General features: G+C 44.6%; 2 protein-coding genes across 5 annotated transcripts in view; one reads left to right on the forward strand and one right to left on the reverse strand.

Moving 5' to 3' along the window:
- Window positions 1-23,518, reverse strand: part of DHX32 (DEAH-box helicase 32 (putative)) — a 50,733-nt gene extending 27,215 nt beyond the window's left edge. The window contains exons 1-3 of one of the 4 annotated variants that reach the window (XM_045879056.3): window positions 23,251-23,367; window positions 18,562-18,590; window positions 9,015-9,545 (exon numbers count right to left, since the gene is read on the reverse strand). In XM_045879056.3, the coding sequence (XP_045735012.1) occupies window positions 9,015-9,296 (282 nt within the window). In that variant the 5' untranslated portion in view covers window positions 9,297-9,545; window positions 18,562-18,590; window positions 23,251-23,367. Of the gene's footprint in view, window positions 1-9,014; window positions 9,546-18,561; window positions 18,591-23,250 lie in introns of all 4 variants that reach the window. The other 3 variants (XM_045879057.3, XM_045879055.3, XM_064595446.1) reach the window with 3 other exon arrangements.
- Window positions 23,519-23,612: 94 nt separating this feature from the next.
- Window positions 23,613-25,331, forward strand: part of FANK1 (fibronectin type III and ankyrin repeat domains 1) — a 99,236-nt gene continuing 97,517 nt past the window's right edge. Inside the window, exon 1 of the mRNA XM_064595447.1 lies at window positions 23,613-23,744. Coding sequence (XP_064451517.1) covers window positions 23,732-23,744 — 13 coding nt within the window. The 5' untranslated portion in view covers window positions 23,613-23,731. The remainder of the gene's footprint in view (window positions 23,745-25,331) is intronic.

Raw genomic sequence — 25,331 nt, forward strand, 5'->3', positions numbered from 1 at the left:
AATAAATAAAATAAAATAAAACCATTTGTTTGAATTTTTGTCTCCCCACTGGACTGGAGAGTCCTTAAGCTGTGTGGTGTGTGTGGTTCATATTTTCCCCAATCCTTAACAGAGGGCCTGACACACATAAGAGGGATAATAAATATTTGGATGGATGGAGGGTTAAGGATATCGTAATAATAATCAGAGGAAGAAAAGGAAAAGGCTTGGACTCAGAACTGAGAAGTAATAAAACCAAGGGACATTTAACTACAAAGAAAGCATGAGGAGTACTCACAAGCTGAGTAACTATGCATAAGAAGAAACAAATCTTCTAAGATTTCTAACTAAGAATAGTAGGGTGAGTATCACCAACCATCAAGAATAGAAAACTGGAAAGTAAAATAAAATAAAATGAATGAAGCTAAACGGCAGAGGGTGCGTTTGTGAGGGAGCGAGGAGCTAGGAGGGGAGGGAGACGACCTTTGACCTTCGCGAGTGAGGAAAGTGTTAGGTCGGGTTGTTAAGGGTGCACATCCAGGTGTGGCTAACCTGAGAGCAACTGACAAACAGGCCAGGAGCGCCGAGGGGCCGGAGCTCGAGGTAGGCGTAGGGATCACAGGATTTCAGAGCTGGAGGAAATCTCTGGAAGGCACGTCGGCCACACTCTCATTTTACACACGAGCAAAGTCTTAGAAGGGTGCCTTGCCTGAGTCCTACTGCCAGTGTGCAGCCCAGCCCGAACTGGTCTCAATCCTCCCGCTTCTCGTCTAGCGTAATTTCCACCACACGCAGGTGCTTCCAAGCATCTTCATACAAAGGTGGCAATGGAAGCCGCGAGACTCTCAGCTGTCAACATGTTTAATTAATCACTCTTTCCAGGCTAACGACAGTGTCGACACACAACACTATGATGACCACCCGCACTGTTTTACACAGGGAGAACTGTTGCTGAAATTACGCCATCCAGTTTCGCTAGAACATCTGAATATATTCAACATGGTTATTATGCTACGATCCAGGATAGCTGGCTTTCAAAGTCTGGAATGCTACATGATTCAAACAATTACGGGCCACATTCCCAAGCTACTGATGGGGATTTTGACTGCATTTCTTTTCTATCTACTCATATAAACAAATGCTGCAAGATTAGATTATTATAGGGCATTTATAATGGTATAAATGTCATATAGGTCCGGAAGTGCAATAAATATAACAATCCAACAGTCTTTCATTGTCCTTTTTTGCCCCCCTCCACAACTGAGCGAATTATTTCACCTACAAGGCAAAAAAATTAATTGAGAAGTGGGAACAGCTCTTCTAAATTATATCCGTTAAAATAACCAGTGAAAGACTGGCCACATGCATACTGTGCTTAATGTGGGGATGTTTGCTGACACAGCCGAATGACAGGTGGAGCGCAAGCCACGGCTCACTGCAGACAGCCCACTCAAGTGTCGCTCTGACTGCCCACGACGCACAGCCCCTGCGGGAACAGTTACACACGGACGGTAGCAGCGAGTGACGCTCACGCACAGGAAAGGAAATACGAACTCACCTGTCCTGCTCAGTACAATTCCTCTGGCTTTATGCACCTTCTGAATCACTAAGCCAGCCAAGGCCCATTGTCAAGTGTGATACCTTAGCAAACTCAAGTATTGGCTGAAAAAAGTATGATTCAGCAACTGCTAGAAATGTGGACATTTCATCATTTCCAGGGACACCAGAATTACAGCGTCACAGGGCATGCCTGCATTCTCTGTGCCAACAATAAACACGGTGGCCTTCTGTGGCCTGATTCTGATTCCCCTCTGGGAGTGGCTTTTTCTTTGTCCCAATATACCTTAGCCTCTCACCAATGAGTTATGCACCTGTTCGAGAGTTCACCCTCTATGGTTTCTCTGCGGAAGATGGTCCCCTGCCCCCTGGCATCCAGAACATATTATAAGTTGTTACCACAAGAACCTGGACAGCTTAACTACCTACAGCTTTCTATAAATCATTTGGCTTTACTCTTTGTAGAGAGAAACACTGAGTACTAGGCCGCTTTGTGCCTTAAGTAACACTTCAGAACTTAGCAAAAGGGCACCTGGGTGGCTCAGTCGGTTAAGTGTCTGCTTTCAGCTCAGGTCATGATCCCAGGGTTCTGGGATCGAGCCCCACTTCGGGCTCCCTGCTCAGCGAGGAGCCTGCTTTTCCCTCTCCTTCTTCCCCCTGCTTGTGCTCTGTCAAATAAAATTAAAAGAAAAAAAAAAAAGAACTTAGCAAAAGCCGTACAATCTGGTGAACAAAATAGGAAACCGTTTTTTTTTTTTTTGCATTTATTCTATGCAGAATTTATTCCCGGGCCCATAAGGTTTTGTTTCTTCAGTTTCTTCTGGGATAGCTTTTTCTTCTGCGCAACCTCCTCTTTTGGTTTAGGGAACAATCTGGTCTTCTTCAGTCAGGATGATCACTCCGTGTGGCAGGGCGAGCTCACGTAGGGGTGAATCCAACCACGAACCCTGTAAGTTCCAGGCCGCATCTTGGGGGCTTTGTTCGTCTGCACGTGCTCCATGACCAGAGAATCGACATCTAAACCCTTACGTTCAAGCATGACTCTCTGCATTTTTCAGCACTCTTCTTGGGCCCCCGATCCTGTGTGCAGCCCACCGCTTGGCCCGGGCACGCGGACCAGCTCCACCAGCAGCGATGGAGTGACACACACACGGCTTCTGCAAAATGACATCCTTCACTACCTGGTGGCTTTTCAGATCTGCACACCCTTGATGGCCTGGGCACTTTCACGTGTGTTCTTCAAGTGAACACGCAGACTTGAACCTCTTGAGTTGCATGATTTTGTAGGGTTTTCTGGGTCAAGCGAATAGCGAACCACTTTCAGAGGTCACCTCGGGCCACTTAGGGGGAGAACAGAAACTGCTCTTTTAGCACACGACAAAAATAAACCTATTTACACACTTATCTGGGAGTCTGGGCAATAGACAACCCCCAAATTTGTATGTTTGGTCTAGAAACTCTACCTACTAGAAATCACAACTGCAAATATTTTCATTCAGAACGCACCTCACAATTGTTTCAAACACCCTCAACCCATTTTTTCTTCTTTTTTAAAAGATTTTATTTATTTGACGGGGGGAGAGAGGCAGAGGGAGAAGGAGAAGCAGGCTTCCCGCCGAGCAGGGAGCCCAACACGGGGCTCGACCCCAGGACCCCGGGATCATGACCTGAGCCGAAGGCAGACGCTTCACTGACTGAGCCACCCAGGCATCCCTCCCTCAGCCCATTTTTTAAATGCCATTTCCTGGACCATGTGACGTGCCAAGCGTGTTAAAGCCTGAAGCATGCCCCCGCATTGTCCCAAAGCCCAGCTCAGCTGCCTCTGGGGTGTGCAGGGCAATCGGTGTTAGAGTGCACAGTAAGAATGTGCGTCCCCAGCTCCTGTCTCCTGCCTGAAAGCAGATCACCAGGACTCTGGCCCATCTGCAGCCTGAGAGTAGGTAAGAGGAGTCCTCTGAGTAAGCAGAATCTAATCTACATCAAGGCTTCATCAGCTTAAATTAGTGGCTGGAGTTCTACAAGTTGTCCAAATTCCGAGTGAAGCGAAGACGCTCCATCCTCCAGGCAACAGGCCCGGAGGCCGGCGGCTGGGCTTGGGAGGGCTGGGGCCCGGGGTCCGCAGGTGGGCCCAATCCGGGGCAGCAGCAGCAGCATCCGTGTGCGGGCCCACGGCTGCCACTGGGGCGAGAGGACAGCCACATCCGTGTAGAGCTCCCTGGCCTTGCACCCACTGCCAGAGACGGTCTCAGCTCACTGAATGGACATGTGCATAAATGAAGCGAGACAAAAGTCATCTATGAGACACACGCTGCTCCTGTTAATACACCCTGGTCCCAAAGGCCCCCACAAGCCCCCGTTTCCCATCACTCCTCTGTCCATGCCAGCCCGGTTCCTCCTCCGCTTTCTAGGACCACGGGGGCTGCAGCCAGTGCCAACGCTCTGATCTCTCACTCTTACTCCAGTACCACAACCAGGGAATCCAAAAGTTGGAAGGAACCTTCAGCACCACTGATTCACCCAAAGGTATGAATCCTTACAAAAACAGTCCTGCAAAGTGCCTGTGCCTGAGCATGCTCCTAAGGCTACCCGAGGTGAGGTACTGTATCAGGATACATTACTGAGGAGTGGGTCCCCTTCTGAATTATACGTCCCATGTCCCTGGATATCATAATTTGTACATATCTCGACATGGAGTGAACACAGGTAGAATCTACCAGCAGAAAATGGTCGGCATGTTTACTCAATTAACAGGGTGGAGATGTTCTGTACCATATAGTTTCTTAATATAGGTGAAGTCTCAGGCACATCGTGCTTATCCACCTCACTAACCCATCCATTTCCTGGGAAATTTCAGGACAAAAGCTAGAGGAGGAGACGCAAGTAAAATAGATAGTTCTAAAAATATTTCATTCTCTTTCAGGCTTTTTTATAAAGCTGCCCCCAAAAAAGGCAATAGGAAAAGGCTCTATAAATATATGAAAGGTTCTCCCATTTTCCCTAGGGCAGTCACAAAACGCCAGCTGGACCAAAGAGAGATGAAATTTTTAGGATCCTGCAAAATATTTGTGGTCCTCTTTAGAAGGCTTGGGTCTAAAGACAAACTTTTGTTTGAAAGGCTTAAAACTCTGAAGAACAAAACAGTCTTGGAAGCTCTCTGTAAAAAATAACCAGGTTGTTTCCAGAATTGAGAAAACCACCAATGCTCCCAGTATTTAAATTAGTTTAGAATTGGCCCATTTTCCCATCATTTGAGTACTATTTTGATTTCTGCCACCCTGTCGATACACACTGACTTCCCAATTAACAGAAAACAAGCATTATTTGTGAAAATGGTTGAGAAGTCAAAGATGACAGGAGAAACCACTGCTAGGTATTAACATATTACAAATGTATGATAATCCTTATCTTTTTTTTTTAAGATTTTATTTATTTATTTGAGAGAGAGAGAGAATGAGAGACAGAGAGCAGGAGAGGGAGGAGGGTCAGAGGGAGAAGCAGACTCCCTGCCGAGCAGGGAGCCCGATGTGGGACTCGATCCCGGGACTCCAGGATCATGACCTGAGCCGAAGGCAGTTGCTTAACCAACTGAGCCACCCAGGCGCCCGATAATCCTTATCCTTAAAGATCACAAATTCTAAAAGAAAACTCAAGAAGTATATATTTAATTTTTTTTTAGCCAAAAGTGTGGGCTAGCAATTCTGAAACTACATTATGAGCATGTTTCTAAGACTGAACAAGTAAAGCTATCGCGAATAATGAGTGGCAGGTTTCCCACAGTTAGAGAACAGAGTTACACATGGGAAATGGGCAAAAACAATGAACCCTGTGGTATGGACATGGAACCAGAGGCATCAGCATGAATTTGTGGTTTTTAAAATACACAAAGAGGGCGCCTGGGTGGCTCAGTTGGTTAGGCGACTGCCTTCGGCTCAGGTCATGATCCTGGAGTCCCGGGATCGAGTCCCGCATCGGGCTCCCTGCTCGGTGGGGAGCCTGCTTCTGCCTCTGACCCTCCCCCCTCTCATGTGCTCTCTCTCTCTCATTCTCTCTGTCTCAAATAAATAAATAAATAAAAAATCTTTAAAAATAAAATAAAATACACAGAGAAAGATAAATATGTAGAGAGAGACAAATACATGAGAAAGAAACAGAGCTAGAGACAGAGAAGCAGAGTTAGAGGTATCGAGAGGGGGTAGCCATACATCCCCCCCACACATTTACTTCCTTGCTCTGTTAACTGACAGGGCCTGGAAGCAATGACAAGCCGATGACAATGCCACTTAGTGTCCCCATCTTGGTTTCTAAGTACAATTCTCCACTAAAAGGAAGCAGGGCTCCTTGAGAAAAATGGCTATTTCTAAGACTGGAACAGACACTAGTGGAGCCTGAAATGTCTTACTGGGAAAGAGCAAAGAAGTGCTCAAGAACCAGGGGGCATGTCATAAGGACACAGGAGTCATCCTGAAGGGGTTCCCACAGGCCATATCAGGGACAATTTGAGAAACAAAATAAATGGGCTGAGTAATGAATTATAATCCATAGAAGAATTATGAGCCCACATTGAAATAAATGAACAGATAAATAACAAAGAGGAAGTTTAGCTTTTCAGAAGAATTCCAAATATTAAATGTAAAAGGAATGTCAGAATTAGAAAAATCACCAATTTGGTTACCACCAGTGTAATAATGTCAAAGAATGATCTAAGGATGCTAAATAAAACCAGTAGGCAAACGCATGACGAGAAGCGTACTTTATATAGTCTCTAAGTATCTCCCCATATCTTTTATTTTACTTTTTTTTAAGTGAAACACATTTTTTTTTACTCCATTGTGTAAAAACTCTTGAAAATATTTAACAGAAGATTTATACAAAAATGCTCATCATGGGGCACCCAGGTGGCTCAGTCGGTTAAGTGTCTGACTCTTGAGTTCAGCTCAGGCCTTGATCTCAGGGTTGTGAGTTCAAGACTTGCATTGGGCTCTATGCCTACTTTAAAAAACAAAACAAACAAACAAAAAAAACAACAACAACCAAAAATGCTCAACACAACACTGTTGGAATAGCCAAAGACTGGAAGCAACCCAAGTGCCCATCATCAGGAGAATGGATATATAAACTGGTATATTCTCACAATGGGATGTCATTAAAAGGAAAAACAAAGGAAGCCCAGCTATAAAGCATCAGAATCATCCGTGGTTCTCAAAGCATGGTTTCTCAAGACCACCAGCATTAGCATCACCTGCAGGTTTGTTAACCACCCCAGCTCTCCTCCCCATACCTACTGGATTAGATACTGAGGCGGGGGGGGGGGGGGGGGGGCGGGGGGGCGGTGAAGCGGCAAGTCGGTTCTGGAAGGCTTCCAGGTGAGTCTGATTGACTCAAGTTAGAGCATCACTGTTATGGCTGAATATCAGTAACACCTGGGCAAGACAAGCTGGTCTCAGAAGAACACAATATGTTCATTTAATAGTGAAAAACTGGCTAACCGAAGTAACAGCGTTTTTAACCAAAAAACACGGTAAAGCTATAAAGGAAAGCAAGAAATGATTAATACAAGTTACTTTATGGAGGAAAGAGGATAAAGTACGGGGAAGGGCCACACAGACAGCCTCTGAGAATAACAGTGTCTTATTTCTTCAAGTAGGCAATGGGTACGCAAATCTCCCCACAGCTTTTAAATGATGGGGGAAGACAGTGACTTTACGATGAAGAACAAGACAATCACCACCTTACCAAGTTATCAAATTTAATTAACGTCAGGGGAGAAATCTTATTATGCCTCCTGATAGGATGCACTGAGGACACCAGAGCACTTGCGTGGTCTTCCTGCTGCAAATGCGTAACTGGAATCTAATCCTAAGGAAATGTCAGACAGGATCAAACTGAGAGATGTTGTACAAAACACCTAGCGGTACTCCTCAGAAATGTCAAGGTCATGAAGGACAAGGAAAAACTAAGCAGCTGTTTCAGATTAGAGGTGAGAAAAGAGAAATGGAAATTACATGCAATGTAATTTGGATTGGGTTCTAGACCAGAAAAATACTTTATTATAAAGGACATTAGTAGGAAAAGTGGTGAAATTTGAGTATCTGTACGTTAGGTAATCATGAAATGTCAATTCTACATTCCTGACTTTGATAATTACAGTGTGGCTGTGCCCTGTTTTTAGTAAATACTTTAAGTATTTGGAGGCAAAGGGCATCATATCATTAACTTTTAAAGAGTTCAGGATAAAAACTGTACATGTCTGTATGTCTGTGTGTGCATGTGTGCATGGAAAGAGAGAATGATAAAGCAAATGTAAGATATTAACACTTAGGAAAGCTGGGTGAACAACATATGGAAAATCTTTGTCCTATTTTTGCAACTTTTCCTAAGTCTGAATTACTGCAAAATAACTTCAAATGATTTTTTAACTTGCCATTTGTCCACAGAAATGAGGATTATTATACCCAGTTTTCAACAGTAGCTTCCTGCTGACAAACCAAAAGCATTCATTGTAACAACTCACTGTAACAAATAACAATTCATAGCAAACCCTCCACATTGGCAGCTCTAAGAAAAACCACCTATTGTCCATCCTTTCTCTCTTCAAGTCAGAACAAGTAAGCCTCAGAGGTAACAAACAACCTGAACATGGTAATGTACAGTAGAAAGTACTCTTGGAATTGCAGTTTAGGAAGTTGTGTGACATTACACAAATTATCAAATCCCTCTGGGCCAGTTTCATCATCTGAAAAATGAAGGCATTCTGTCAGATTATCTTTATGGTCTATTCTAATTCTTACATTGCAAGAATCCATACATGAGTTTCGTAATAAAAATACTGCTTGCTTTAGAATTTAAAAACCAAAATACAGATACTACTAAAATCAAATCTAGAAGTTCAGGTATAAGAACAGCCTGGACATTATGTTTTCATTAACTACCCTGATTCTATCCTCCACACTAGATCCCAAAATGTAGGGATGGTATTTGAGCCAGGATGATATTTGACCACTCATTTCTTATGGTCTGGAAAATAAAAATTTTCTGTGCTGTTGAATTTCTGTAATTTAACCAGCTTCACCATGAAGCATGACCAAACACCTCGCGATCATCAGACTGCTGGGCACATGAACATGACAATTAATCCCCAAATCTGTGGCAGGCAAATAGCACCTATCGTATCTTTTAAATGTAATACGAGCCATGAAGTAATTTGAATGGATTTTTATCTACCATTCTAGAGAAAATTTACTGGCACACTGAACACAATATCCACATAGGTATAATTAACGGTTACTCAGCTGGCTTTAAGAAATAAAACTAGGAACGTAACTTAATTGTTGTGCCTGAATTGCTAATGCTCTTTTTGTTCTGTTTTGGGTTCTTCTGGTTTAGATATCATTACTAAAACTGAACACTGACATTGCACTTAAGTAATAAAAAAGTGCAACACACAAAGCGAACGGCATTTCGTAATGCCTCCTCCTCACCTGAGAGCTCTTGCCACATCTGGCATCTCCTGAAACGATCACAATTTGATTCTGAAGCAGATTCTCCATAAAGGAGTACTTCTCTTTCCATATGGGAAGATCTTCCCTCTCTTTTAGAAGTTTGTAATAACGCGATGAATATGGCAATCCATCAAAAGGGTTAAGTTCCAAATCCTCACAAGCCAAAACCCCCTCCTCATCCCCATCACTGGAATCCAGGGATTCGGGGAAGTAGCGTTTCTCAGAGGCAGAGCCTGGGCATCCCAGTCCCTGCTCTTCCATCCTGTCCAAGAGTGAGCTTAAGTATTAAGTAGCTGGCATCCTACGGTCAAGCTGTTCCGACAATAAGCCACTGCAAACGGCGCTGAGAGTCTACGGATACAAACTTGGGCGCCTCAATCGCCAAGACTTCAGCTCAAAGTCTTCGCAAGTTAATTCCTCAGATCCGCATCCGGTCTTCCTTGCTGTGCTGCCTCCGCTCAGCTCACGTAAGCGCTCTTCTGCACATTAAATGACTGTCCATACGCCACCCTACAAACACACCAACAAAAGAAGGAAAATCAGGTACACATACGAGATGCTCAAAAGAAAAAGCACAGGCCTTCAAAACAAAAGCGTTAACTGGCTTTCTTCTGCGAGCTGGTTCCTGCCTGTCATTTCTGCTGCCTCTTCGAGAGACCAGGAGTAATTCAGGCTAGCTCTTCAAGTTTGATGAGCTGCAATTTTCTCCTGGCCAGCTTGGGGACAGTTCCACACTGGACCTGGTGCTCTTGGCCTGACCTCTAGCACTGGCGCCGACAGTGAGCCGGGGGTGTGGTGGTTGTGAGGCTCTATCACGCGGTCTCTCACCCCACTACAAAACAGATGCTGGATCCTGTGACGGGGAAAACTGTTGAGGACCAGGGAGTCTTCCCCTAACCTGGTTACCAGACAGTCTATTTTGTCTTAATTAAGAAATCCTCTAGCTTAAAGGAGAGTGTTTTTAAAAACTTCATTTAGATTTGCTTATGCCAGTCTACAATGACAGCTGACGGAAGTGGCTTTATTTTTTTTCCCCTCGGAGGCTATAGCTCGCTTTTATTAATAAGGTCTTTCGTTTGTTTAATCAAACCAGAAGCCTCAAGCACATTTCTTGAGATTCCAGGGTCTTGATCCCAAAATAGCTAATTCAAGTGACAACAGAAGAAAACATTTATTTATTTTTAAAGATTTCATTTATCTATATATTTGAGAGAGAGCAAGTTGGGGGGAAGGGGGCAGAGGAGAGGGAGAAGCAGACTCCCCACTGAGCAGGGAGCCCAACATGAGGCTCAATCCCAGGACCCCGAGATCATGACCTGAGTCGAAGGCAGATGCTTAACCGACTGAGCCCCAGGCGCCCAGAAAATATTTATTTTAAATGAAGAAGAGAAATTACCCAAGCAAGGGCAAATTTACACCAGTAACTTATTCCCTACAAGTCAGGTAAGTGATCTTTCAATCCTGATTTTTTAAAATCCAATCAATATTGCTGGGAATAAGCCCCTTTTCACATTAACCAGGTGAAAACTAAAAATACAGAGAAACTCAAGTAAAAAAGAACAAAGCGTAATCTGTAACTCACGATATTGTCAAATTACTCTTTTTACAGCACCTCATTTATTTAACTATTGCTTTAGATGGTTAGTGGGCTCACAGGGCTAGCTCCTCATCCTACGTAATAAAAAAAAAAAGGCTCTTCACTGTTCAAGTCAGGCTCCGGGGAAACACACACTCAAGAAACAACTGTTGAGTGCCTCCTCAGGGCTTCAGTTAATAACACATGTTAAGGATACTTTGAGGTCAGGACCAAGACTTTACAAGCTCACACACAAATAGGCCGAAAGAGGGAGAAATTAATAACCAGAGGGACGGGAGAAAGGATGTTTAAGCTCCTCAAAGGTAGCGTTCTTCAAAATTCATTCTGAAAGTTGTTTCAAAATTAGAATGGTGTAATAACACAAATGTAGTATGGGTTAACGTTGCAGCTCTTTGCTGCTCCCATGGCTGAGACCAGATCCACAGAACAGCTCCAAGAAACACGCTGGCTTGAGATCATAGGACAAGATGACTTTAAGAAGTCATCTAAGAATCAGAAAATTCCACTGCTTAAGAGAAGTTAACATTTGGTTTTCTATTCAATTTTCCCTTTATTCTCATTAGAATCCCTTCTAGAGGTTCTCCTTCTACATGTAAATTAAATTGCTGTTATTATGATTAGTGATTGCCATAGGTACTATTTCTGAACTGTTTTACCTAAAAAAACACAGCTATTATTTTTACCAAATAAACACCCTTGAAATGTTTTTCTTAGTTTTCTAATACTCCGTAAAGGTGCAATAATCTTTTAAAGTAAAATCTTATTTATAAAGTATCGACCACTTTGAACCATCAGGAAAGAGTCGAGTTTTCCAAACAGTCATCTTTCTAGAGATGGAAGCGTCACCTGGCCCCTTCACCACACACACGTACACGGTACGGCTCCATCACCAACTTCTCTGTTAGGCTGGATTAAAGGTGACCACACACGCTCTGTCACTGCTCCCCTGGAGAGGTGGAGTCCACTTCCTCTTCCCTTTGTCTGGGCTGGCCCTGTGAATCACTATGATCCAAAGAATGCAGTGAAGTGATGCTGAACCACTTCCAAGGCATTCACATGCCTGAAACCCTCCCTCTTGTTGCCAGCTGTCATTCTGTGAGCCACCCAGGCCACATGGCGAGGCCACTGGGCAGAGACCAAGGCTGGGCTTCCTCTGGCAGAAAGCACAGACATGCCATGTGGGTTAAGCCACAGAAGATGGTCCCAGCCAGGTCAAGTCTCCAGATGACCACAGGCCCAGCCAACACAACACCCAGCAAAAGCAGCACCCACAGCCACCCAGTCAGCCCAAAAAACCGTGAGAGGGAACACACGGTCACCGCTTCTGGAAGCTTCTACATTCCAGGGTATTGGTCTTGGCAGCAACAGATAACCAGGCCTCTCTGCCTACTAAAACAATCTAAGTTTCTCTTCATGACTCAGGGTCACCATTACATCAGTTCCTAAACAGAATGATGTCCTCAGACTTCCCCAAAGTGTTCAGGGATCAAAGGCCCGACTGGTCTGGAGCCCCGCTTTTCCTCAGGGATTCGATAACCACGTCACACTGTGGTCCGTGTGCTTACCTAGTGGGGCCGTCCTCTGCTTTTCTGACCTGCTCTCCTACTCAGCATGTTAGAGACCAGTTAGGCCTGTTGGACAGATACAATACTTGTAAAGGCTGTGGCCTCAAAGGGCTCTATATTGAATCCAGTGAGTCTGAGAGGCAGCACTTTGAAGTTCGCGATGATCTGTTTTCACTACTCAGAGGACTTTCTGTTGCTCGATGGTTTGAGTCCCAGATTTAGAGGGGGCAGTGGCGGAGTTTTCACGATAGACAACACCTCTCCACATTTATTCTGCTACTGGCGTGACCCATGTATCTTCTTAGAGGTCATTAAATACATACAAGAGATCCATGTTTTGGCCTTTGGCAAATTTAGTAGTACCAGTAAGGGAAAACAAATATGGTGGGTGACATGCCACTCAAAATAAAATTTAATAAGAACTGTTGTGTTAGGAGTATCAGCTACATTCCACTGTAAGAATCTGAAAGGTTGGTGTTTGCTCCTTTTCAAAGCTTTCTTCCATATAAATTGTAGACTGCATAATTTGTCAAGGACTGCCCTTTGAAGTGAGTCTATTACAACTTTTAAACGAGCACTTATGAAAAATAATACAGATCCAATGTAACATGAAACTACCTCAACAAGAAAGAATCAGAAGTTGATGTAAGATGAGCTATGTCTTAGTCATTGTGATCCTTGGTTCTGGTGCAGTTAATTCTAGAAACACTGTTCACAGAAAAGGTAAAGTTTGCAAGGGATTAAGTAAGACAAGATTGTGAAATTTGTCCTGAGAAACTCTGGATTAGGTTTCGCTGTTCGCTGTTCGCTGTTCCTCTTCTGCATTTTTCTCCATGTTCAATTTACCAACAATACATTCTTCACACCTATCAAGTTCTCAAACGTACAACGTGAGGACTTTGCGGAGATCCGATGGGGCCTGTGTGGCCTCCTGCGGCCTCACAGCTTTGATGCCTCCCATATGAAGACTCCCACTTATGTGTGCTGTCAATCCTCACCCTAAACTTCAGTCTCATGTGTTCTACTACCGACTCATCACGTCCAACTTGGATATATAACAGGCATTTCAAACTTAGAATGCCCTAAACTGAGCTCCTGATATTACCCCAAAGCCACAAACCTGGTCCTCCCAAGTCAATGACTTCCTTTCAATTGCTCAGACCAAAAAATTTGAAATTATTCTTGATTTCTCTTGATCTCAAATTCCACATCTGATCCTTCAAATGGATGTACTAGGCAGAATAACAGCCTACAGAGATGTGCATGTCCTCATCCCCAGAACCCGGGAATGAGTACTCTGAAGGCCAAAAGGGACTGAGGACGTCACCCAGTTAAAGCCCTCCAGCTAGGGAGACTATCCTGGTGAGTCCAATCTAATCTTGAGAGCCCTGAAATCAGACAACCTTTCCCAGTTATAGTCAGAGGGCTGCAGTGTTGTTGGCTTTGAAGATGGAGGGAGGGCCATGAGCCAAGGAATGATGTGGGTGGCCTCTAAAAGCTGAAAAGACAAGGAAATGGGTTCTCTCCTAGTCTCCAGAAAGGAACACAGCCCTGCCGACCCCTCGATCTTAACCCAGCGAGAACCTTGATGGACTTCTACCCTACAAAACTGTAAGAGAATAACTAACCACTCGCTTTGCAGTGATTTGTTGCAGGAGCAACAGAAAACAACCTGATCATGTCAGTTCTACTTTCAAAATACGTGGAGCACCACTGGGAGCAGCTGTTCCCCGAGATCCCTGTGGTAGCCTCCTGACTGGCCTCCTGGTTTCACTCTTTGCCCTTCTCAACCCAGTTGCAGTGACCCTGTTAAAGTCAGCTCATGTTTCCTCTGCTCGCAAGTCTCTACTGGCTTCCCACCTCATCTTACTCCAAGGAAAACCCCAAACACTTAACAGGATCAACAAGCTTGGAGGCTCTGGACCGGGCAACGGCTCTGGCCTCATTGCCAACCACTCCCTCGCTCCTCACACTTCTAGCCACGTGGCCCCCTGGATGTTCCACAGACACTGGCTCAGGCTGGCCTCGGGACTTCGAGCCTGCTCCTCTGTCTGAAATGTCCTTGCCTCAGGTGTCCCAAGGGCTAGCTCCCTCTCCTCGTAACGGTTTTTATCAAATGTCAGCACGGTGAGGGCTTACTGGCCACCCTGTCTACGCTTTGACCCACATGCCCCACAGCCCAGACCCGCTTCCTACCCCCTTTTCCTGCTTTGGTCTTTCCCCTTGACACTCACCACAGGCCAACAAAGTATATATTTTACCTCTTGATCTTGCTTCTGGTTGGTGTCCTCCACCAGAAGGCGAGCACCATGAGGCAGGGATTTGTGTCCCTTTTGCTCACTGCTGTCTACCACAGAGCCTGACACATACGAAGCATTCAGTAAGTATTTGTTGAGTGAATGATGTTGGCACTTCAGAGATATTTTTACTCAACTTTTCCAGGTTTGCCTAACATTGCGTCAGTGACGACGTCCTTTCAAACTCCTCAGGGTTCAGTTCCTCCCCTTCTCCTAGTCCTTCACTTCATGCCGAGATGCCGGTGATGGCCTACTGTCACTACGCCTTCGGGACTTCTGTGACTTTGTGTCCCCTTTCATTAACGATAGGACAGACTCCTGCTATTCCTAAAGGCTCTGGCCTGAACTGGGGGAATTCCCAGATTCCAAAACTGAAATATTTGTATAGGTTCTTGGTTTGTCCTTGAATCAGACACCCAAACCACAGTTCACGCTTTTTTCAATATTAAGGCCGTTTTCTTCTTTCAGAAGAGTCATGGTGCAGAAACCACCAGGGCCGCACTGAGATCTGTCAGAGGCGCGGACCACGCTTGCCCCAGGCCTCCGACCTTCCATAACCGATATGGACAAAGCAACGTCCTTACATACCAGGCAACTGCCCAACTATCTGTACTACCTATTATCCTTTCCCTGTGTTTTTGGTCTCTCTGCTTAGACTGTTACTGGAGCGATACCCTCTTTGGTAATTGCCACAGTCTGAGCCCAAATATCGTGGGTGCTTAATTAGCAATTAGAGGCTGAGGAGCTAATGACTGAATCACTTCCTGTTCTTTAGGGATTTTCCACTTTTAAGACTAACATCTGTCTGTTTTATGATAGATATTATTCATGATCTAATAGGTTTTCTCTATCCTCAGGTTTTCTCATCTTCCATGCCTACACTTCTGGTCTTCCATTTACTTACTCAGCCAGGACCTGAGCGCCCACTAAGTGTCCACCTTGCGAACAGGCCTGTGTCACAAAGAGAACAGCCGGGTCTGGGTCCTGTCCTCACGGAGCTTACTATCCGGCGAGGCAGAGCAGGGGTGGGGACGGAGATCGTCTGCGACATGCGGACTTACTCTCATGGTCAAGTAACTAGAAGAAGGAAGATGTGATGTGTGGCTGGTACATAAAAGGAGAGAGAAAGGTTCTGGTACAGATGAGCTCACAGAGCAGACAGCACCAGATCACCAAAGGTATGCTAAAGAAACTGTTTTATTTTAAATGCCATGGGTCTAACTTACCCAGTCATTTCTTGATCAAAATTGTTTTACTCTTTTGCTTCTTTTTACAATTCTCCTCTTAGATTTGATATGTTGTAGTACTTTTTTTTTTTTTTTTTTTAAGATTCTATTTATTTGACAGAGAACCACAGCGAGAGAGGGAACACAAGCAGGGGGAGTGGGAGAAGGAGAAGCAGGCTTTCCGCCGAGCAGGGAGCCCGATGCGGGGCTCGATCCCAGAACCCCGGGATCACGACCTGAGCCGAAGGCAGATGCTTAACGACTGAGCCACCCAGGCGCCCCTGTTGTAGTACTTTTTAATACTAAGAATTATAATGTTCTTAAAGTCATTAGTGAAACAAGTTCCAGGAGAGCTGGTAACATCTTAAGGCAAATGGCAGGATGAAGCACATAGTGGGGTTATTTATGAGCTGGCTTACTAAGCCCAGCAAAAGATCATTTTCATGTACAAAAATTCTTAAGATTTATAAAAACTAACATTTCTTCAGCATTTTAAATCATTTTCTGATAGGTCTATGAAAATTGCCTGTTCTATGATCTAATTCAGAGCCAATCCCTTTTCATCTCCACTCTTTAGGGAAAGCGTTCTGGGGGAAAAGGAAGCACACACACACATATCTTGCCTTTTAAAAAAAATTATTCTTTTTATAGGACTCCCAAATCTGTGTTGACACTATGTGGCCAATGAATTTTTTCTTGAAGAATCAGTGCTAATTTGTATTGAAACTTTATAAATATTTTCGTATCTATTTAAGGTCTCCTTATATTCTGCACAGCAGTAAATTATTTATTATTAAATATTTATATACAGGTTCCAACAGAATTAGTAATCTAAAAACAAAACAAAAAAACAAAACCAAACCTAAGGATGAGTCTTCTGTAAATACTAATCTTAAAAAGTTGTACTTTTGTCATTTGTGTCCCCAAACTCACTTATTCCCTATTAAGATTTTTCAACCTCCTAGGAGAAACACGACCCTCCATAAAGTGAAGTCTGATCTCTCTTATGATAGTGTATGTCCTGAAAAGTAAAAAGTATTAATTCTGGCCATTTATGGGAACAGCTTAGCAAAAGGAGACATCTGTCTACGTGGAGCCTTTGGAACCACACTACAGGACTAATGCAAACACTCGCTACATGTACGCAACACATTTATTCAGATTTTCACTTTGTCCTCTTGCTCTAGGTTCCCCACACACGTCTTAGAGTCAAGATCCGTTTCTGAGCCATCTCTACAACTTCTACAGAATAAGATATAGGGTTCTGCACAGACCATGTGATCAATAAATATTTGCTCAACTAATAAACAATATCCCTGTAGCCCATAATTATAATGTTTAGAACAGAGAAGGTTAATGAGGCATTACAAGTGAATAATAACTGTCTGCAGGATAAAGGGCTATTATTTTTTAGAGAACAGGATCACTGATCCAACATTCCATGCCAATTCCATTCAAAATGCTTATTTGTGGCAACATAAAGAGCTTGCACTGAATGTAAATCAACTCACTGCTTCCTTCACTGAAGACGTCTTGCTACTAAAAATGTCAGCTCAAGGCAGCAGTAGGATTAGTGCCACAGTCCACGTTCTGGCACAAGCTCCTTGTCCCGCTGCCAACCAGTAACAGTCTGTGGACGGGAACTGGTATGCACATCATGCTGGGAGAAGCATGGTTCTCTGCTGCTGCTAAAGGTGAACTGATAACAATAATGGTAATGATGACAATTCCACCAATTAGCCTTTACAGAGTGTGCTTATTGGGTGACAGATGCTCTACGTACTTAAACACTTTGTGTGGATTATTGCATTTAAACTCTTAAAGACCCCGTGAGGGTTTACTTTATTATTTCCACTTTTCAAATGAGGAAATTTAAGCCTTTGGAGGTTTAATTTATCCAGCTCCTAACAGCTCATCTGTGGGAGAGCAGGTGCTTGAAGTCAAGCAGCCTGATCTCAGCTTAACCCCAGTTAAGCGTACAGTGTATGCCTAACCACTCTGTGCCAGGCCACTTCCTGGCATCAAAGAACACGGGCTCACGATGAAACACCGTGGGCTGAAGGAATCCTTGATGCTATGGGACATGTCAGGCAGGGGTGGTCTGGAAGAAATACCACAAAACAGAACAAGTGTAGCTCTCGTATGAAAAGAAAGACATTTGAGAATTTCTGAAAAACATGGCTGTAATCACCCACGTGGCCTTACAGCCAAATATTTAATAGGTAAACTTTATCTCCCAGGCATGTGATACTCTAACTGAAACAATGGGCTTATCATTACTAGGACTTTGAGAAGGTTACCCCGTAGTTTGCTTTTAATTGGCTCAGAGCTCCCCAAAGCACATCCTATTTGGTTTCTAGTATCTACTTAAAATCTTTCTTGAACAAGATGAAAGTTCAGCATTTATTTAAAAAAAAATCTTATCTCCAGCCTTTTAACAAGTGGACTTTTGATTTTAAGTAAGCAAATTGCATCAGTTGGCTTTTTCAAAACACTCAAATTAAAAAAATTATTCACTTTTAACTCAATATCGGTTCATACCAAATACAGCTGGAATAACCAATCTTGCACAATTAATTTAAGAATCCTACATTCCACTGGTAATTTAAATTTTTGTAGACTTATATACAGGAAGATCTCCCAAGCTCAATCAATACTTACATATCATAATAACCTATCACTCCTCACATATACATTTGTAAATCAAGGGTTTTATTAGACTTTCGAATGACTGGGCCATTCAGTGCTCTTCAATACTGTTTTGTTCTGTTTTGCTGAAGAATATTCTAAAAACTAGTATTTGAGTAAGAGCAAAGTTAAAAAAGTTTGCTAAAATATTACCTTGGCAAATTGCTGAGATCCAGCAAAAGCTGAAATTCAAAGAAAAGGTTATTGTCAGTCTTCCTAGGAAGATAATATAGTTATTTTACCTCCAACATTTATAAAGTGAACTTTTCGCCCACTTGTTTGTAAAGAAAGCATTTGTATGAGGCATCATCATAACTCCCGAAGCTACATTTTACTTGAATTATTGTTCCAAATGGAGATGGTGAAAAACCACAAATATCAGGATATTTTCTTTCTTGTTAAGAAAGTCACAGGTAGTCATTTTGCAGTAACTTTAATAAAACAATAACAGATTGATAAAGTATGTTGTGCATTCTATGGCAAGTGGAAGAAAATGTAATTTCAGGGAATGCCAATGCACGAGCCCCTCAAGAGCAGGGATTCTGCTTCATTCATCTTTCCAGATTTTGAGCTGACCTTTTTGGCCAGTCCTCCTCAGTCTCCTTGGGTTCTTCCACCACACCCACCTCCTCATGTCAAATAGCTGTGCACCCCACGGTCCTAGCCTTGACTCTCTTCTCATTCCACATAATCTCCCTGGAGAAAACCATTCACATTTTAACTTCAATTTCTGAAAGACTCAGGCTTCTTTCTTTAGTTCCTGACCCACATGTCTGACTCCTACTTAAGGGAAATCTCAATTTAGATGACAGGCATTTCAAATGAACTGAACTCATCATGGATGCATTTCTCACACTCCCTAAAAAGAAAAAGACTTCTTTCCTTCTCTTGTGTTCTGGATTTCGATAACAGAACAATTCCCCAACACCTGGGCGGTCATCCTTGGCTTTTCCCTCTTCTTCACCCCCTACACCACCAAGACCTGCCACTTGGACCCTCTCAGAGGCCCCTACCCCCTGGTTCCCCGCCCTCCCAACCACCACACTTATTTTATCATTTCTTCATGGAATTACCACAAAATCTCCAGCTTGGTTTTTCTGCCTCCAGTTTTGGCTCTCCACCAATCCGTCATTCACAGGCTGCCAGCGACCCCTTTCAAATGGAGAACCGATCACGTCACTGACCCAAATCCTTCTCATTACCTTCAAGATACAAATCTCACTCCTTTGGTTCTTTCTGATTTAATGCGTATCTGCCTCCCAGCTTCACTTCCTTCTATGCTCTTCTATTAAGTTCCCTCTGCTCCAGCCACAATGGACTCCTTCTTAGAGTTGTTCTCTCGTGACTCTGTGCCTTTGCCCGGGAAGCCCTCACACACAATCCATCTGGTCATTTCCTATTCCCTTATGAAGAGCAACCCCCAAGAAGTACCTGACACATTATGGATGCTCAATATACGTTTGCTGTATGCCTGCAATAACAACCACCTACATTTACTTTACAATATGCAAGATATTTTCACTCCTATCTATAATCACATTTCACTGATTTTGATTTTCACAACTCAACTGTTAGACAATCATTGCAGATCTTGTTATTCCCAGTTACCAATGAGGAATAGCTCCTGACTTTCCAAAGTGGCATAGCTAGAAATTAATGCGATCATCCCTGACTAAAAGCCTGTCTTCTATTATTATCCTATTTAAATTATCAGGTATACACTGAAAACCCACTATGAGCTAAAAGGAGCACTGGACTTAGTTCCTAAAATATTTAATCTAATCAGAGGCACAGACCCATGCACATAAAGTGGGAGAAAACTGCAAGAAAGTAGAGTACAGGGCCAGGTGCCAAACTGGGTAGTGGCCCCAGTAGGAGAGAGAGGTGCATTTTGTGGGCATTAACCTAATCCTGGAAGACTTTCCAGATGCGGGGGCAGCAGCAGTCCTACAGCCCAATTATACTAAGAATGAGTAAAACGCTGAAAGAGCATTCCTGGAGTCCAACAATTTTGAGCGCAGACCATCACAGATCTGGAGGACAAAGAGGAAATGAGGCAAAAACGGAAATTCGTTTTCTACCTTGACTCAACTCCTTGTAAGTTTCAGAAAGTAGTGGAGAAAGAGAGAAAAAAGTACCCTCACTCTGGCAAAACAAAAAGCAAACAAAAATCCAGGAAACAAAAACAAAAACTTCCTCTGACTTCCATAAACACCCTGTCAGTAGGACAGTAAGGCTAGGAAACAACACAGTCATTTGCTGGTCTTTCCTTTTTTTTTTTTTTTTTTTAAATCATCCTACTTGCATTAAATAACATTAACTTTCTACCACAATTATTTTTACTCTGAATTCTGATGTGGCTAAGAGATTTAAGTAAGAAAAAGAAAGGCTATGCCTGTCCCTCCATTGCTACCTCATTCCCTGGTGATAGTGCTTTGGTTTACTACTTTAGTTAAGCACCAGCAAAGTAAATAATGTAATTATTCTATCTAATTTGATGAGCTTGGAGATTTTTTTTAAAAATCAGGACTTTATTGTTTTTTACCTGACCATCAGTGACATCCTGAACATGCCAATGAAAAGAAGAAAAAAAAAAACCACACACACACGGTAAGAAATTCCCAAAAGGAGCAACCAATGCGTTTGCCATTCATCTCAACCCCTATCCCATTAGCAACTTCCTGACCTCAGGATAGCTCCTCCAACAAGAAAGCATATCCCTTTGGGGCGCCTGGGTGGCTTAGTTGGTTAAGCGACTGCCTTCATTCAGCTCAGGTCATGATCCTGGAGTCCTGGGATCAAGTCCCACATTGGGCTCCTGGCTCAGCGGGGAGCCTGCTTCTCCCTCTGACCCTCTCAGCTCTCATGCTGTTTCTCACTCTCTCTCAAATAAAAATAAATAAAATCTTTAAAAAAAAAAAAAAAAGAAAGAAAGCATATCCCTTTATCTAAAGCACTTTCTCTAACGCTCTTCTCACTCAACAGACAAGTGCAAGTACCCTGTACCAGCTGCTGGAGGGAGAAAGAGAAACTGAATGTTGTCCTTAAACATTTTAGTACCTTTCCCTTCCCCACTTCACCTCAACCAGTCATTTCTTCCATAAACTCACTATCCCCGAAAATCAAATGTTGCTTTTCACAGTTGCCAGTTACCTATTACCTGAAATATTTCAATGCAAGACTTCCTCAATGTCAAGTTCACGGCTACTGATAAAATCATTCTTCTACACTGCTAAGTTTGAAGTACCAACATATACCTCCACTTTTCCAACTTTAAAATATACATGCAGCAACCAAATTCTTGAGTCCTTGTTATTCCAGTGTGGTGATCGACAATATTGTTTTGTTGTTCTTTTTAAATACAAATGCTGAATCCTTTACTGTTTGAGAAAATAAAACCCTACCTCTTTTATGTGTTAATAAAGACCAGGTTTTTATCACTAACTTGTCACTTTATAGTATTACTAATGCACACTATGTTTCTCGGATGAAAAGACAAATTCACGATTTTGCTAATGATACGAAAACTAGAGTTTGAAAACACTGTTCTAGAGAAGTGCTGTTGATCTTAGATGCTGTCTAAAAATGCATCCCCTGTCTCTAAGTTTCAGGAACAGGTAATTAAGGTGCCATGAAGCGTTTACTTCCCAACCTGAATTTATTACTTCAATATTTTAGCTTATGAATTGCGGGTTCAGGATATATCACACTGCTTGTCAATATCCACACATAAACCTTCTTGCTTTGACAATTAATCTGAAAAAGGGTCTGGACAGTCTGAGAGGGGAAGCCCAGTTGAGTGGAACATAATAAATGTCCGTTTCCATCACAGAATATATGCTTCTCAAGTTCAATTAACCTCTGAACGATTCTCTTTCTGAGAGGAAAGTAATTTTCCTCAGTGTCCTTGTCATCTATGGAGTGGAAATCTCTCTAGTGGCAAAGAATGAGTAATCGCTTACATGACCCCAAAAGGGCTCTTCTCTTCATTTCCCTCAAGTGCTGTCTAGAGCAGCGGGAGGAACAGATAGGGGGCCATAATCTCCAGACATGAGCACTAAATCAATCACGCAGTGTCCACCCGCCTGCTCCTTCCTTCTGCTCCTCCATTTTTCTTTCCTCCTTAAGGCTCGTTTTTGTTCATCTAGGACGCTCCCGGTGGTTTGCCTTTTTACAACCTACCAGGCACAACCTCTTGTGATCCTCAAAGCTTCCTTAAAGCACAACCGGCCCCTGTATCTCAAAAGCCAGTTACTAGGATACTATTGCGTGGGATGAGGTTGCATTCGTTTAACAGCCCCACAAAGTTTTGGTACAAAATATGTGTGCTGACTCCACAGCTCCACCGAAAACCGGGAGGATGGAAATAAACAAAACAAGCACGCGAAACAACCCCCAGTCCAACCGGAAAGGTCCAACCCAGGCCCACTGCCTGAAACGCGATACTCGGCATGACCGGGCAACGCGGGCAACGCAATTCTCCTGGGTTCCAGGATGCCGCCGCCGACGGAGAGGCTCGCACTGGTTGTATGCTTGCCGTAAAGGCGGCAGGAGTGACCACCCTCCGCGGGCCTGGCCGACGCCCGGCTGCCGAGGGCTCGTGCTGCCGGAGGGCTGGGGCGCAAAGGGCCGCTCCTGCCGCTGGCACGCGGACCCGGGAGGCAGTGGCGGGCAGGCGGCCTCCGCCCCGGCCGTTTCGGGAGTCGGGGCGCGGTCGTCCGGGGCCAACGCGCGGACAGCGGGGCCCCCGAGGCGGCGGGGGCGCGCCGAGCCCGGCGGCCGCAACAGGTGCGCCGCGGCCGCCCTCCCGCCCCTCCCGCCGCCCGGCCGGCCGGCCTTTACCTGCAGTGGCGGCTCCCGAGCCCGGGGAAGGAGGCCCGGCCCCGGCCGCCCTTCCCCACCGGGCAGGCCGAGCTCGCCGGACGCACGGCCTGACGGACCGACGGACGCCGCGGGAGGGCGACGGGGGGGGGGGGGGCGCCTGCAGGCCCCCGCCCCGAAGGCCCGGGCACAGGCCCCGCCGGGGGGCTCGAGGGCTGCCGGGGCGGGCGCGACCGCCCAACCGGGCCTCAGGGGCAGAGTCTTCAGCGGACGACCGGGCCGCCGCCCTCGCTCGGCGCCCCCGGCGACGCGCGGGCCCTCACGCTCGCCCGCGTTTCTTCGCGGCTTTTGGTCCCTCCCTCTCGCCGTCTTTCTGGCCCCGCCTCCCCGCCCTCCGGGTTGTCAAGGCAACCCGAGCGACGCCTGCCGCGGACGAGAGGCGTTAGGCGCGGCGGCGGCGGCGCCGCGGGCTCGGCCCTTGGGGGCCCGGGAGCAGCCGAGCATGGAGCCCCAGAGTAAGGCGGCCGGGGCGGGCGGGCGGGCCGGGGCCTCCGGGGAACGAGGGTGGGCGCCCCGCGCGCGGTCGCAGGCTTTAAACGCTTACGACACGGGAACACGGTTCTCCCCCTCGCTCTTTTCTCTCCTGGGGGGAGGAGAGGGGCCCAACCTGCCGTGTGTGTCCGGTTGGGTCACGAGCGCCCAGGGAGTCCGCTGGGAGCCGGAGGGACGCGAGAGCTCGGGAGTGTGGACAGGAGGGGGCCGCGCCCCCGCTGTGTTCTTTCCTGAACTTACCCCAAGCAAATCGTGTGTTATTACTGTCACTCTCATTGTTGTCAATTAGTTTGGTTCGTTCATTGTAAAGAGCCGTCCTGCTTCTAAAACGTCAGCAATTGAACAAGCCACGAGGCTGGGTCTTGCGTTCGGTTGAGCTGCATTTAGGAGAGCGAGCCCGTCCACCCCCCACTCCATAGTCTGTGACTTAAAGGAGGAAAAAAATTGAGCTTTGTTCACGCGTATTTGATTCATTGCTAAAGGTTGTACGAGCTAGGACACTCCAAAAAAAAAAAAAAATCATTTTCCTGTTTCCCACATTGTTTGGCAAAACGTGGGCAGTCTGGAGTTAAAGATCAAATACGAGCTCTAACTTAACTGGGTTCCCTGGCTCCCAAACCTCTCTAGGGCTGTAGTACCCTGTCCTTCTTTTCCAAGCTAATGTCTTGTTGCTCCTTTCGTTCTTAAAGTGAGAACAGTGTTTTCTATGGAGACTTGGAAGACTTAAACTTTTATAGAAGGTTGCAGTTTGATTCTCAAAACCAAGTCGGCTTTTCTTTTCTTTTCTTTTCTTTTTTTTTTTTTAAGATTTTATTTATTTGACAGAGAGAGAGACAGCGAGAGCAGAAACACAAGCAGGGGGAGTGGGAGAGGGAGAAGCAGGCTTCCCGCCGAGCAGGGAGCTTGATGTGGTACTCGATCCCAGGACCCTGGGATCATGACCTGAGCCGAAGGCAGGCGCTTAACGACTGAGCCACCCAGGCGCCCCCAAGTCGGCTTTTCTTGGACAATTTGAAAAATGGAAGTACTCAGATCAAATCCATTCTCTGGGGAAAATGCTGGCATTTTAAAAGGTCGTTAGTTTGGGGCAAGAAGGCTTTAAAAGTTTTTTTTACTTTCTTTTAACTCATTTGCTGATGAAACATGTAAGTTGAGAGTTACAGTTGCTTGAATTAAATTTATACACTATCCTGCCATTTGCATGTATAACTCTCCGGATTTTACATTCTATCTAACTCATTGAAAGAAACTGAGCATACGACAATCCTAAAAACTTTTGTCTGGTGTCAAACTGATGCCAGGCTGTGCATGTTCTCTGTTAATGGAGGAATGAAGTGACATGTATCTTTTAGAAACAGCAACTTTATTCCTTCAGATTTGTTATTGTTTAAATGTGTTAAGTATAAATTTCAACTAATTCAGTGCTCACTGTCTTTATCCACTCACGCATTCATAGTATATATTGTGTTCCAGACACTGCTCTAGAGATGGGGGTGGCACAATGAATAGGATAGTGTTAGTTTAGGCCATCCCAGGAAAACCCTACAGAG

Source organism: Mirounga angustirostris, unplaced genomic scaffold (assembly GCF_029215605.1).
Source record: "Mirounga angustirostris isolate CCGP_5_RB_7025 unplaced genomic scaffold, mMirAng1.0.hap1 SCAF_6, whole genome shotgun sequence".
NCBI classification, from domain to species: Eukaryota; Metazoa; Chordata; class Mammalia; order Carnivora; family Phocidae; genus Mirounga; species Mirounga angustirostris.